At 41.6% G+C, this 14,043-nt stretch overlaps 1 protein-coding gene across 6 annotated transcripts in view; it reads left to right on the top strand.

Annotated features, from left to right (window-relative positions):
- fanca (FA complementation group A) overlaps nucleotides 1-14,043 on the top strand; it is a 41,224-nt gene that overhangs the window by 9,273 nt on the left and 17,908 nt on the right. For 4 of the 6 annotated variants that reach the window (XR_003841729.1, XM_029521967.1, XM_029521966.1 and 1 more), the window contains exons 6-25: nucleotides 3,967-4,040; nucleotides 4,540-4,649; nucleotides 4,866-4,976; nucleotides 5,110-5,173; nucleotides 7,930-8,042; nucleotides 8,290-8,366; nucleotides 8,904-9,045; nucleotides 9,154-9,287; nucleotides 9,924-10,034; nucleotides 10,871-10,966; nucleotides 11,151-11,213; nucleotides 11,377-11,459; nucleotides 11,556-11,616; nucleotides 11,722-11,771; nucleotides 11,889-11,965; nucleotides 12,297-12,395; nucleotides 12,777-12,910; nucleotides 13,012-13,082; nucleotides 13,223-13,322; nucleotides 13,438-13,625. Coding sequence is in view for 5 of the 6 variants with exons in the window: in XM_029521967.1 (XP_029377827.1) it covers nucleotides 3,967-4,040; nucleotides 4,540-4,649; nucleotides 4,866-4,976; nucleotides 5,110-5,173; nucleotides 7,930-8,042; nucleotides 8,290-8,366; nucleotides 8,904-9,045; nucleotides 9,154-9,287; nucleotides 9,924-10,034; nucleotides 10,871-10,966; nucleotides 11,151-11,213; nucleotides 11,377-11,459; nucleotides 11,556-11,616; nucleotides 11,722-11,771; nucleotides 11,889-11,965; nucleotides 12,297-12,395; nucleotides 12,777-12,910; nucleotides 13,012-13,082; nucleotides 13,223-13,322; nucleotides 13,438-13,625 (1,958 nt within the window). In the remaining variant the exon portion in view is untranslated. Of the gene's footprint in view, nucleotides 1-3,966; nucleotides 4,041-4,539; nucleotides 4,650-4,865; nucleotides 4,977-5,109; nucleotides 5,174-5,205; nucleotides 5,343-7,929; nucleotides 8,043-8,289; nucleotides 8,367-8,903; nucleotides 9,046-9,153; nucleotides 9,288-9,923; nucleotides 10,035-10,870; nucleotides 10,967-11,150; nucleotides 11,214-11,376; nucleotides 11,460-11,555; nucleotides 11,617-11,721; nucleotides 11,772-11,888; nucleotides 11,966-12,296; nucleotides 12,396-12,776; nucleotides 12,911-13,011; nucleotides 13,083-13,222; nucleotides 13,323-13,437; nucleotides 13,626-14,043 lie in introns of those variants that run through there. The other 2 variants (XM_029521970.1, XM_029521969.1) reach the window with 2 other exon arrangements.

Raw genomic sequence — 14,043 nt, 5'->3', positions numbered from 1 at the left:
GAGGGAAGACCAAGTCATCCAGCAGGCCTACAATGAAGTAGGGACCCTCGTAAGAAGGCAGGAACTTCCTCACCTTGTTCTTCACTGCCTTAGTGCCTCTAATTAGGTGCCAGACTGCATCTCTGACCTTGTACTGCATTTGGCAGATGTTTTTGTTGTACTGTCTTTTTGCATGCTCCGCAGACCGCTCCAGAGTTTTTTGAGCCAGCTGGTGAGAGAGCTGTAAGCATTCCCAGATTTGCATGACATAGTCTGGAAGGGGGGTGACATCATCGCTGTTTGGGGGCAGCCTGAAAACCAAGTCAATGGGCTCAGTGACTTCCCACCTGAAAAGCATCATGTTGGGGGACAGCCCTGTGGAACTATGCCTGGTTGCTCAATAGGCCATGACTGCATATGGGATCATCAAATCCCAGTCCCAATGACATCTCTCAGCTGTGGTCGCCAGGATTTTCTGCAGAGTGGCATTAAAGTGCTCCACCTGGCCATCGGATTAAGGGTGAAATGGAGTGGTGTGTGTCTTTTCAGTTCCAAACAGCCTGCACATCTCCTGGAACACAGATGACTCAAAATTTGTGCCCTGGTCGCTATGCAGGGATTGTGGGGCCCCATACCTGCACACCCGCTCAGAGGCGATACTGTCAACCACTGTGGTTGCTTCCTGGTTGGGGAATGGATAAGCTTCCACCCACTTACTCAAGTAATTGCTTACCACCAGTATGTAGCGGTTATGTCTCGGTCTCATTTAGTGGGCCCGTCAGGTCACCTGCAGTCCTCTCCATGGGGCCACCCCACTTTCACTGAGCCCATGGCTGCCCGAGAGGTTTTCTTGGGGCAAGCTTTGGCAGCACAGCTAGTGCAGGTACAGCACCACAGTGTGACATCATCTTTCATGTTGTACCAGAAATATCTGGTCTTGAGGCAAGCGAGGGTCCTCTCTGCCCCGAAATGGCCACCCACAGGGACGTTGTGCATCTGCTTCATCACGGCACTCCGATAAGTCTGTGGCAACAGGATTTGGGGATAGAACACATTCCCTTCACTGCAGTAGAACTTCCTCATTAAAGTCCCCTCCTTCAGATAGAGCCGTTTCCACTGTGCCCAGTAAGCTTTGGTGGCATGGCTACAGTGTGCTATGTCAGTCCATGTTGGTCGGCCCCTCCCTTCCTCATTCCATTTCCACACAGGTGCCAGGTATGGATTCGTTTTTTGTGCAGGATCTTAACTGCTCATGAGTCCACTCGCTGAACAGATTGGTTTGTGGTGATTCGCTCACCCTGTGAATGGTGGGGTTAGATGTGAGGTGGTCATGATCGTCATTCCTGTGAGTGTCCACTACCCCCACCAGAGGTTGCTCAGGGGGTCTTGAGATGAGGACCTCTGTGGTTGAATTGTCCATTAAGTTGCGCTGTACTCCCTTTTTGTGACACAGTTTGTTGCTGGGGATGGGCTCTGGCAAAGTTCAGGGGCATGATGTTCTGCATGGCCTCCTGGACAGTGCGCATGCATTCTGGTGATATCTCCCAGGCCGATGGAGCACCTGGAAGCCAGTTTTTCCAGCCATCGTGCCAGTTTCCCCTCCGGCTCTCTCAGCCTGGTCAACCAGCACAGACTATGGTCGGTCCATACAAAGAATGGTCTTCTCAATAGATATTGTCTGAAGTGGAAGGTGAACTCTACCACTGCCAGGGGTTCACGTCTGGTGGTGCAGTAGTTTTGCTCTGTAGAAGACAGTCTCCTGCTCCCATACGCCAGAACTCTCTCCTCTCCCCCCTGCTGCTGGGAGAGGACAGCTCCTATCCCAGAGTCACTTGTATTAGTGTCCAAGAAGAATTCTCCACTTTCCAGGGGGTATGCGAGAACAGGGCCTGATGTCAGTCGTGTCTTAAGTGCCTTGAATGCCTCCTGGCACTCGGTTGTGCAGTTGAAGTGTGCTTACTTTTTAGCAAGTGCATGCAGTGGCTTAGCGATGGTGGCGAAATCTGCCACGAAGCGTCTGTAGTAGGATGACGGACCGTCAAACTGACGCACCTCTGAGATGTTCTAGGGTGTGGGCCACTCTGCCACTTTTCTCACTTTCTAAGGGTCAGTGGCGATGCCTTTGGCAGAGACGATGTGCCCCAGGTAACCAACCCACTCCCTGAATAAGCAGCACTTGGACGGCTTCAGCTCTAAGTTGGCTTTGCGCAGCCTGCTGAACACCTGACAGAGCCGCTCCAGCATCTGATTGATGTCTCTCCCCAGAACAGCAACATCGTCCAGGTACACCAGACACGTTTCCCACTGCAGCCCGACCAGGACTCTGTCCATGAGTCGCTGGAACGTGGCCGGCATGTTACAGAGTCCAAACGGCATCACGTTCCACTTAAAAAGCCCCTTTCGGGTGCAGACTGCAGCAGCTTTTTGAGCTCTGGATGTCAGCTGCACCTGCCAGTACCCCGATGTCAAGTCCAGTGTGCTGAAGTACTTGGTGGTGGATAAAGTGTCCAAAGTGTCCTGTGTACATGGCAGGGGGTAAGCATCTTTAATAGTGCGCTCGTTCAGAGGCCTGTAATCCACACACAGGCGTGGGCTTTTGTCCTTTTTGCGCACCATTACAATTGGCGCCGCCCAGCTGCTGTTGCTGGTCTGTGTGCGATGCCTGCCTCTAGGCTCTGCTGCAGCTGTTGGTCTGCTGCAACCTGCTTGTCCTTGGCAATTCTGCAGGGTTGCTGTTTAACAGGCAGCCCTGGTGTGGTGAGGATGTCGTGCTGAACAAAGCTGGTGCGGCCCAGTTTGGTGGGTCTGGTGGAGAAAACATCGCTGTAACACTCCAGTAGTTCAGCCTCCCGCTGTTTGTATCACTTGGATGTACTCTTCACTATCATGGCCTACCGTACTTTCTTTTTGTCGCACACATACTGACATCACACATACACATAGCGCCCACCTCCCACGTCACAGGCACATACACACAGCTCCACACAACATCAGACTAAGCCTGTAACACAATCCATTTTGGGTGTAGGAACACCGAAGGCTTCTGTTTCTTCTTACTGTTGGATTTCTGTCTTTTCAGTTGAGACACTTTTTCTGACACTTTCAATCAATATTGATATTGATCCATATATATATCTGCCAGTGGATCGTAAATGCCTGGGCTGATATATCAGTCTCAACTGTGGTCCGAGCTTTCAGGAAGGCAGGAATTGTCACTGAACTGCCAGACAACAACAGCGAGACTGACTCGATTAATGACGACTTTGATGAGACGGAGCCGGGCGTGTTGGATGCCGCATTCGCCCAGCTGTTCAATTCGGACACTGAAGAAGAAGAATTCGAGGGATTGGTAGATGAGGAATTAACTGATAAAGTGAGCTTTACGTGTTTCTTTTGTGTGTTTACAGTTGAACAAGGTTGGTCATATTGTGAATATGGACATTAACGCATAACGTAACGTAATGTAATCCCAGCCTCTACTGTAGCGCCTTATAATGCGGTGCGCCTTATATATGGAAAAAGTTTTAAAATATGTCATTCATTGAAGGTGCGCCTTATAGTGCGGAAAATACGGTAAAATCTCTGACACCATGTTGTGATAGACTACTCATGATGTGTTTATAATCTATCCCAAATGACCAACTGGACGCCTACGTTGCAACTCTGTAGCTCCACTACTTTTTGTTTCCTGTCTCCCTGGTAACAGTAACCATAGACATGTACTTGTGCTACATTCCACCGTTAGTGTTGGTATTTCACAATAAAAAAAAAAACATCAGTACATGGAACATCATAAAAACATTACAGTGCCCAGCCACATACTGTGATTTATTGTGGGGAAAAAAATTTATTCATGAGATGTTCATATCATTACATTCTGTGATTTTGTTTGTTTGTTTGTTTATTTATTTATTTATTTTATTTTACATTTAACATTCCAACTTTTTGGAATTTGGGGTTGGAAAATCAAATGTGGTCTTTTTACAGAGGCCACCCAACCTTGAGATGGTGTATCATCTTCATGTTTACAACATCCTCACTCTCAAGTACATTTTAGAGAGGTAAGAAATAAACATTTTACTATCCAGTGTGAGGCAAACAGCAGTTTGTACCCTGACGTGCTTAATCAGCGTCTAGTATTTAGGGGTTAATGTCACAAATTTTAACTACTATTTTTATGGATGATTATACAAGCAAATGAAGCAACTTAATACACGATTAAGCTGAAAGTTAACCATTTCCTTAAATTGAAATGTTAAATTGAAATTTATAATTTTTGGCATTTTGAATGTAATACGTGAAATTAGATGAAATTTATTAAAAAAAAACCTATCCTTTTACACAAATTCATTGGATTATTTTTTTTTTTAAGTAAAGTTAAATATGTTTGTGATACTGGATTCAGAGAAAACTGGTTACTATGGAAAATTCTAGTTTGAAATTGCATTAAAGAAGCCAGAGAACAAGAAAGACAAGTTCCTTCAGGCTTTCACCTTTCTGCATGAAGTGAACGTTAGCCCCTTTTTCACGTTGGTCCTGTTGTTGCTCCTCTCCATTTAGTGATGAAGGCTTTGGGTCTTGGTTGGTGGGTCAGTTGAGGGCTCTGTGCACTTGGACACCTCCTCAGGGAGAAGAAGAAACCAAGCAAGTTCAACAGAAATTGCTGTTAAGTAAGGCAACAGATGTTTTTCCCTCTTCTATTTGTAGTTGTGCTTAATGTCATTCTAATCCAGGTCTAGGTTAATTGTGACCACCCAAGCTAGGAAAAACACTGCCCAAATGATATCAAGTGCATTTCTACACAATGTTTAAAATACAGCACACAGGAAATTTCCCAGAATACAGTCCACACAAGCATGATACAATTATGAGTGTTTGCTTTTTAGTGGTTGTTGGCGTCTTGGTAGGATCTGGCTTTGAACTCATCCCAGAACCAGCAGCTCAAGACAAGAAGATCTCCCTGCTCTGCAGCTCAGCACTTGATGAAATGCTCTTCTGTGAGTCCACATGTATCCGTCCCACTAATCCTGTTTTTAGTTCATGAAATATTTACTTAATGCTTTGATTCACACCTCAAGATCATAAAAACTAATTTCTACTTCTTTACTGATATGATGCCTTATTTTACAGGGCTTCTTGACACTGTGGATGAAGGAATGATGTTGCAATCTGCTAGAGTCGGAGCTGAGTTTTGGTTTGTTTGATTGTTAAATTAATATTTTTAACCAATCTTTACTTAGTTTTCAGTTACGACAGCACTTGGTCACAAACTGCGGCTAGTGACTAAAAGAGTGATATCACAAATACAAGCAGCTGAAATGAGATTCCTCTGCAGGGTGGCCAGGCTCAGCCTTAGAAATGAGGTGAGGAGCTTGGACATACAGGAGGAGCTCAAAGTAAAGCCGCTGCTCCTCCTCATCAATAGGAGGCAGGGGTGGTACCAGAGTTGAGGGCATCTGGTAAGGATTCCTCCCAGACGCCTTCCAAAGGAGGTGTTCTGGGCATGCAATTCTGCGATGAGACCCTAGGGGATGATTCCATCAGAAATATATCTATGATTGACAACCTCTGTTTGTAGCTAGGAGCCTCAGTTTTGAGCCAGTTCTTCGTAATAGCCTTATTTCTGGTGTCCAGGAAGATCTTGACTGAAGTATTGGTCAAGATTGGTCACATTTCCTTTCAAAAGTCCAGGGTATGAAACAAGACAACATTTAGGAATTTCATATCCCAATACATCACATAGAGCTAACACCCCCCCAGAAGGGCTGATATTTGTGCATTTTAAAAAAATTTGGATGTTGTCTGTGTTGGTTACATTGTCTCCTGCAAAGCTGTTGAGCTTTAACCTGTTTACTTTTAATTTTAGGTGTAGTGAAATAACAAACAACATTCTTCCAACCACCTGACTTTAACATATATTTACATTACATATATTTAGTCTGTTCTACAGTCCATTAAACAACAGTATAAAACTGGCACAGCTTTTAAATGCTATAAGCTTGTACAAGTAGCTTAATGATAGGGTACATTTTATCCTAATTTGTTTTAACATTTTCTATATACCGTATTTTCCGCACTATAAGGCGCACTTAAAAGCCTTCAATTTTCTCAAAAAACGACGCTTTATAATCCGGAGCGCCTTATATATGGATTCATTCTGGTTATGTTTACTGACCTCGAAGCGATTTTGTGTTGTGACTCCTGTCTGGTCCTGAAATGCTGAAACCAAGGACATATGTGATCATAACATGCTTAAATCACTGTAGTAGTAACAGTTACCAACCCACTTAGCTCAATCTGCATGCCTCATGTGCTAAGTCATGGGTACCTGAGTCTGTCTGCAACATTGAGCTGTTTTTTTTTTTTTTTTTTTTGGACACGGATAATGTCTAAATATTAAGATGTATAAATTAGAACACTGAATTTGGTATTATCCTCCTATAGCTAATTAAAGACACTGTGGCTAGTAAGTTAAAGGTTAACAGTCCAGTTTTAAGGTTACTTGTTGTATGTTGTATGTATACATGTTTATTATATATAGCGGGTAAAACAAATATTGAACACATCACAATTTGTCTTAGTGAAAATATTTCTAAAAGTGCTACTGACATGAAATTTTTACCAGATGCAACACACACATGCAAGGAAATCAAACCTTGGATGACCATAAATTAAGTTATGTGTAATAAAATGGAATGAAACAGGGAAAAAGTATTGAACACATGAAGAAATGGAGGTGCAAAAAAGCACCAAAAGCCAAGACACCATCAGTAATCAGAAAGGAGTCCTGCCCCTTAGCTGGTTCAGTCCCAACTGATAGCCTTTAACCCTTTAATTTCCTCACTAAGAAAAAAGCAATGGAAAAATTATTTCTTTCTTAATTCTTCTTATTTCTTCTGCATTTTTACAGTGAAGTTTGGAGGTGGGAACATCATGGTGTGGGGCTGTTTTTCAGCATACGGCACTGGCAAACTTCATGTAATTGAAAGAAGGATGAATGTAAAAATGTACAGAGACATAAAAAATCTGCTGCCATCTACCAGGATAATGCAGATAAAACGAGGGTGGCCATTTCAGCAAGACAATGATCCCAAACACGCAGCCAAAGAAACTCTCACTTGGTTTCAGAAAAAGAAAATAAAGCTGCTAGAATGGCCCAGCCAATCACTTGACTTGAATCCAATAGAAAATCTATTGAAAGAACTAAAGATTAGAGTTCATAGAAGAGGCCCATGGAACCTTCAAGATTTGAAGACTGGAATGGGTCATAATCACACCTGAGTAATGCATGCAACAAGTTTCTCAATACAGGACGCGTCTTGAAGCTGTTACTACCAAGAAAGGCTTTTGTACATATTAAATAAATGAAAATAAGCATGTTCAATAATTTTTCCATGTGTCATTCCATTTTATTACACAATTTATGGACATCTAAGGTTTGATTTCTTTGTATGTGTGGGTTGCATGGGTTGTTACTGACATCTGGTGTTGTAGCACCTTTAGAAATATATTTACTGAGGTAAAATGATGTGTTCAATACTTATTTTACTTGCTGAAAAATTCAGAGCAAATTTAGAGTATGTGTATTCTGCACTGATAAAGGAGAAGCTCTCCAATCTCGTACAGCTGTATAATGACAATAAAGGTCATTCTATTTTATTCAGTTCTAACCAGTTTTTTTGTTCTAGGGCAATTGTTCTCAAACTTTCACATCAGGACCCTAACTAACAAATTGTTGACAATGAACAAAATTGTCAATCAGTGTCTAATTATTGCTGATGATGATATCTGGGGATTTCACTTTGGGAACCACTGTTTCAGGTTATGCATTTTTTTTCTCTCGTGAGCCGACAATGGGCCATGAGAGTTGTAATCACTACGTTAGCATTGAGAATATGTTAGATATCACAGGGCTCTGTTTCTCACCTCTCTGCCTTGTGTTTTGTGTAGGATTCAAATCTATGATGCTTCATTATGTGGAGCTTCAGTTTCCCCAGAAGCCCTTCGGCGTTTCTTCATGCATTCCCTCACACAAACTCTCACTTACAAGCCTCGATTAACAGGTAAACCAAGTTATAGATTTTACATTTGCAGCCATACACAAAACTTCATAATATGAAAAATTGCAAACTTTATGATGATATCACATATTGTAATATATGGGCTTGACTACACAAGTAACATTTTAAGTGTCAGCTACTCCTAGACCAAGGGGGTCAGATAATGAAGGTTTTGGAAAGATACACAGCATATGCAGATTACAAATGATAGCAAAAGTATTTCATAAAAGTGACTACCATATCTTCTCAGTGTCTGACGCCATCACTCTGCAGAGTAAGTGGACCTTTGCAAAAGCCAGTCGGTTGTTGACCTCTCTGTTCCGTAAGGTGAGAGTTATCTGTAATTGTAGAATAGAATCACAGAATAAAAAATAAAATCAAATTTATTGAAATATTATATATATAATAGTTATTTCAAAGCACTTTACATATAGAGCAGACCAAACCAAACTCTTTATAAAATTATTGAAAGAGACACATCAAATCCCTCCATGAACAAATACTGAGTGACAGTGGAGGGAAAAACTTCATTTAAGAGGCAGACACCTCAGACTTCATGCAATTACCCCAAGTATGGCAATTTCTTTTGGTGCCTTTCTGTATAGATGCAGGTCAGCCTTTTCTCTGCATCACTCTGGGACCTTAAGAAAGACAATAACACTTATTAGTCATTTGGTATTGGCAGTTTTAAATGTTTCATAATGTAAAAATTCTGATAAACACACACCTCACCTGCTTAAAACAGGGCCTTCTATAATTACTTCTTACATGTGACCTGCTCTGTGTATGTTGAGAAGTTTTCCATCACAAAAAAGCCATCAGTCACTTTTGTCTCCAAACTGTGTTTCTCTGTTTTGGTAAAAGCTAGCTGTGGTCTTCAATGTTGAGCAGCTACTACATCACCTGCAACAGATTTTGGAAACCCATGAGGTCAACTGGAAACATGTCCTTAGCTTCCTGTCAACTCTGCTGGTTTACACCTCCTGCGCCCATTCCAACCTAAGAAGTAATTGCGCTTTAGTTTAACTTAAAATTTAAAATTGGCAGTGTTTTTTGGGAGATGACAGTAAACACAGGCTAACAGGGGTTTTCGTTATTTCTGTGTCTCCACCAGAGCTGCTGTCAGGACTCCTGAGTTCTGCATTTGAAAACTACGACCTGGAGAAAATGATAACTGCCTTTTTGTTGGCTCGGCAGACTGCCCTAGAGGACACAAGCATCTCCTTCTCCTACAGCGAATGGTTCAAGGTGTCATCGCTTCTTCAACATTGGGGTTTAAACCAAAGAGGGTCTCTTGAATGATGCGGGTCATGTTATTCTGAATTTTCTTTTTAATTACATTAAAAAGAGCAAAGCCAACAGTTTGTTTATGCCTCTCTCAACGCTCTGACATCTACTCTTTTCTCAAAATATGCTAATCTCCACATCACAGATGTATAGTTTAATTTCTAAGAAATCCTCATTGACTACACCCAGTGGCATCAAAAAGACATCTCTGAACTTCATGAACTTCATGCAGCAACATGTTCCTGCCTCCTCCCAATGCCTATCTCTCTCGCTCTCTCAACCCAACCCAATTGGCCGAGGCAGATGGCCGCCCCCCCGAGTCTGGTTCTGCCCGAGGTTTCAGCCTCTTAAAGGAAGCCAAATGCTTGCTCATCGGGGGATCTGTTGGGTCTCTTTACATAATTTTATAAAGAGTTTGGTCTAGACCTGCTCTATATGTAAAGTATATGTAAAGCGCCTTGATGTGTTATGATTTGGCGCTATACAAATAAATCTGATTTGATTTGATTAAATTTGATTTGATTTTGCTGTTGATATTGTTCCACTTTGACAAAGAACACATAAAGCTAACTGAAAGTTCCTTGTTCTGCCTTGTAGATCTCCTTTGGTAGTGGTAACGGCTGCCATGCAACAAGCAAGAAATCCCTGGTTTTCCTGCTGAAGTTCCTGTCCGACTTGGTTCCTTTTGAACCCCCACAGTACCTCAAGGTGATATTCAACAGGTTCCCATGTCACTCAGACATGATTATTCCATTATATATATTGAAAGGAGAGCCAACAAAAAATTGTAATTCAATACAGCAGATGAGAGAGATGGATTAATTCTACAGCTCCCTTGCTTGAGTCAAAGTAAAAATCTCCCTGGTCTAATTGGACATCAATACAAGTTACTCAGCAAAATCTGTATTTGAGTTAAAGTATTAAGTTCATTGTTGTTTCATAACATTTACACAACCTACTGACTTTTGAATTTCTGGTATATAAAGCTGATAGAGTACAACACAGGGCGGCACGGTGGCATATTAGTTAGTGCTGTTGCCTCACATCAAGAAGGCTTTTCCTCCAGTTTTCTCAGACAGTCCAAAGACTGTAAATTGCCCATTGGTACGATTTTGAGTGTGAGTATGTGTGGTTGTTTCTCTCTGTCTATATGTTGGCCCTGCGGTGGACTGGCAATAATGTAAGCTGGTATAAGGGGTATTAGAATGAGCGAATTAATTAATTAATGAGTCGAAGTCCTTTTGCCTCTCAAAGACCTCTCAAAGACATACTTCAAATCTATTATTTTAATCATTTTTCTGAACCCTTTGTCAATGGTATCTGGACCATTTCCTTGCCCAGGTGGATTGAAAGCCAACTTTTCATAGGAAATACTTTCACAAAATGCTGATTGATGGCTTCAAATTGGATGACCGTAATCATATGCACTCTATGTATTCCAACACACGTGACTGGATGGACTGGTTTCTGCCCAGCAAAACTTTTGCCTATACCTTGCTCTGGGGACCCAGCTTTGATTTATAAACTTTATTATTACCTGTTAGGTTCATGTCCTCCACCCTCCATATATACCTGTGAGGCACCGTACCCTCCTGATGGAGTACAGCTCTCTGGCCAAGACTAGGTTGGCTGACCTCAAGGTAAGAACAAGGCTAAAAATTCTAATTCCTCCATGAAAGAATTTGCCCTCAAAACTTTACCCCTGCATTATTTTTTCATTTTCATGGTTAATCCCCTTGACAGTACTATTTTCTTCAATAGGATGAAATGTAGTGTGTGCGTGCATGCATATGTGTTTTTTTTTTTTTTTTTTTTTTTGGGCAGGAGTCTGTGGAGGACATGGGTTTATATGAGGACATTGCTGCTGCACGTGGAGTGCCGGTTCAGGTAACAGCCATTAATCAGGTCATGGTCAGAGTGCAGCATCCAGCGAAGTTAGAAATCACAGTGTATTTTTCAGTGTTGGAGCACACCCACCTTTGGAATCAATCTACATTTTTATCGTGTATCTTCATTGTATTCCGTGATATTTCTGTGCCTGTTGCCACAGTGTCAGGCTGCTCGCGATGTGGATAAGGCAGTGTCTCTGTTTGAAAGCACAGGAAGAATTTCTACCACAGTCATTGAGGCCAGGTAAGATTGCGGTAGATAAAGATTTTACATTATTCATAGATATTCGACGTGAAAGAAAGAAAAGGAGAAGTAATTGATGCCTGTGTCATCTCACAGTATTTTCCGGAGGCCATATTTTCTTACGCGATTTCTTCCTGCTTTGCTGATACCAAGAGTGGTGAGCACTTTGACCACAATCACAAACTGGCAATTGAACAGAGGACTAATTAAAATGTTATTGTGTCACAAAGCGGTTGACCTGCCTTGTACTCTTCAATTACAGCTTCCTTTGAAAGCTGATGCTCAAATGCGGTTCATAGAAGCTTTGAAAAAGTGAGTTATTAATATATACGTGCAAAAATTTTTTCCTCTCTCTCTCTCTCTCATGAGAAATTGTGATATTTGATTGTGTGAATTCATTATTATCAAAGGTGTGTTTTCTTTATTCAGCGCAGACAAGATCCCTGCTGCCCAGTATTCATCTTATTTGGAGTCTTGCCAGACACAGAGAAAGAGACAGCACGATAGTAGGTATCCCTTTATTGTATACGTAAAAAGAAAGTTAAGGAGAGAATATATAAAATAGCACATTTTGCTATTTTCAATCATTTTTACATTAAAATCAGATCAGCCCTTTGTTACAGACTCTGTGTCCAGATAAAATTCCCTCTTGTCTGACACATTGCTAATCCCAATGGGGCTGAGACCCTGTTGCCCCATTTTATTTGCGTGGTTTAGTGAGCATACTAGTAAGCCAAAATTCTCACAATGTTTTCGCCACCCCTCATTGACACAATTTAATAAACAGCTTTCTATGATTAACACATTTTTTATGGAATGACACCTACCCTTTTTCAGGGAGTGTTATGCATTTCGACGCCAGTGATGACCCTCTGGAAGTCTTGAATGTTCAGCTGCAAGAGTTCACACAGCTAGTAGCTGATGGGGAAAATGGAGGTACGCAGTTATCAAGAGAAACATTACAGTCACTAACTCACACACTCATATACTATTTGTCATACAAAGAAAAACAAGATATGTGCACACCAGAGGCATTTCTGTGATCTCTATGTGCCATGCATGTCTAAGTCTCTACATCAGATGCATCTTTCCTGTATGTAAATAGTCATATGTTTTTAATATTGACAAATCAAATGGGTTTTCAAAGATGTGTTTCCAAGTGCAGCACCATGAATTTGTGAATGCATTATATCTTGACATTTCTCCACAGTCATCTAGATCATGAACTTCACAGACATTACTCCCCGAATGACTGCAGGTCTGTTTGAATTCTTTGTATCCATACGTGTCATGATGTGTGATGATATGTGCCCTCAGAGATGGCGGCACAGCTGTCCAGGATCTCACACACGCTGAGCATTCTCTTCCCTGGCTGTCCTGATGAGATCGCAGAACAAGCAGTCATCAAACTTCATATCGACCCTCCAGTGGCCCATGAGCTCTATGCCAAAGTGAAATACATTTGTTGTGATGCCGTTATATCCTGAGTATTATTGTGCTTTATGTATGTGTACATGTAGGCATTTAGTAACTCTTACCCTCATATTCTCAGGTCATCAACATCATCCTGAGGAACTTCTGCCAGTGCGTGTTAGATGCTTCCCAAGCAAATCCACCGAATAAGTTAGTAGGAAATTTTTTTAGAAAGTCTTAGAAATAATAGAATTGAAGTTTAATTATTGATAATAATAAATATATTAAAGGGGGGGCAGAGTGCATGCCACATTTATTGTTCAAATGCCAGATTTATCTTGTCTTCTCAGACAAAGCCCATGGGCCTCCAGGTTCATCTCAGTGCTCCTTGGTAACAAACACCTGCTCGCCAGCCTCATACAAAGACTGTGGGACCTGTTCCATAAGCAGGTACATAAACACTTATTCATATGCACTTCTCTTTATGTTTGTCTTCACTTTTTGTCTGTTGTCTAAAATCACCTCACTTTATTCCTCCTCATCATTGAACTACTTCTGACTACAGCTGTCATCGCTTAGCACTGCACAGATACTCGGTCTGGCAGTTTTTTTGGTCCACCTCCATACCTCCATGTCTCACACTTCTCTGATTCAACTGGTTCCACCCATTCTGACCGGACCAGTACCTGTTGAAGAAGCTCTCAGCGCAGCACTGGACTGCACTACCAAGACTCATATGCTTTCCTGTGTTAGGTGAGATTGCTTTTCACAGGTTGATGTGCGTATTGATGGATGGGGACTAATATGATTATGTCATAGAGATTAATGTTTTGAATGTTATTGTAATGGTTGTTGGCCTGGCTGGAATTGAGATCCTGTTAAGATGTGGTATTCACATCCGTCTAAGACAATGTGATCACAACCAGTCGAAGTTCAGGTGTGAGTATGCCCATGAAGCATTGAGGACCATTTGAGATCCAACCACTTAGAACACAATTGGCGGTCATTCTTTTGTCAGTGAAATTCTAACTACTCCACCAGTTAGTTACAACACACTTTTCTGATACACTTTTCCAAAGGTTACAACTTTATTTCACTGTAGAGCAGTGCTTCTCAATTATTTTCTGTTAACCCCCCCCTACAAAGAAGAAAACATTTTGCGTTCCCCCCA

This window comes from Echeneis naucrates, chromosome 16 (genome assembly GCF_900963305.1).
Source record: "Echeneis naucrates chromosome 16, fEcheNa1.1, whole genome shotgun sequence".
NCBI lineage: Eukaryota > Metazoa > Chordata > Actinopteri > Carangiformes > Echeneidae > Echeneis > Echeneis naucrates.
This window is presented reverse-complemented; position numbering and strand designations above follow the sequence as displayed.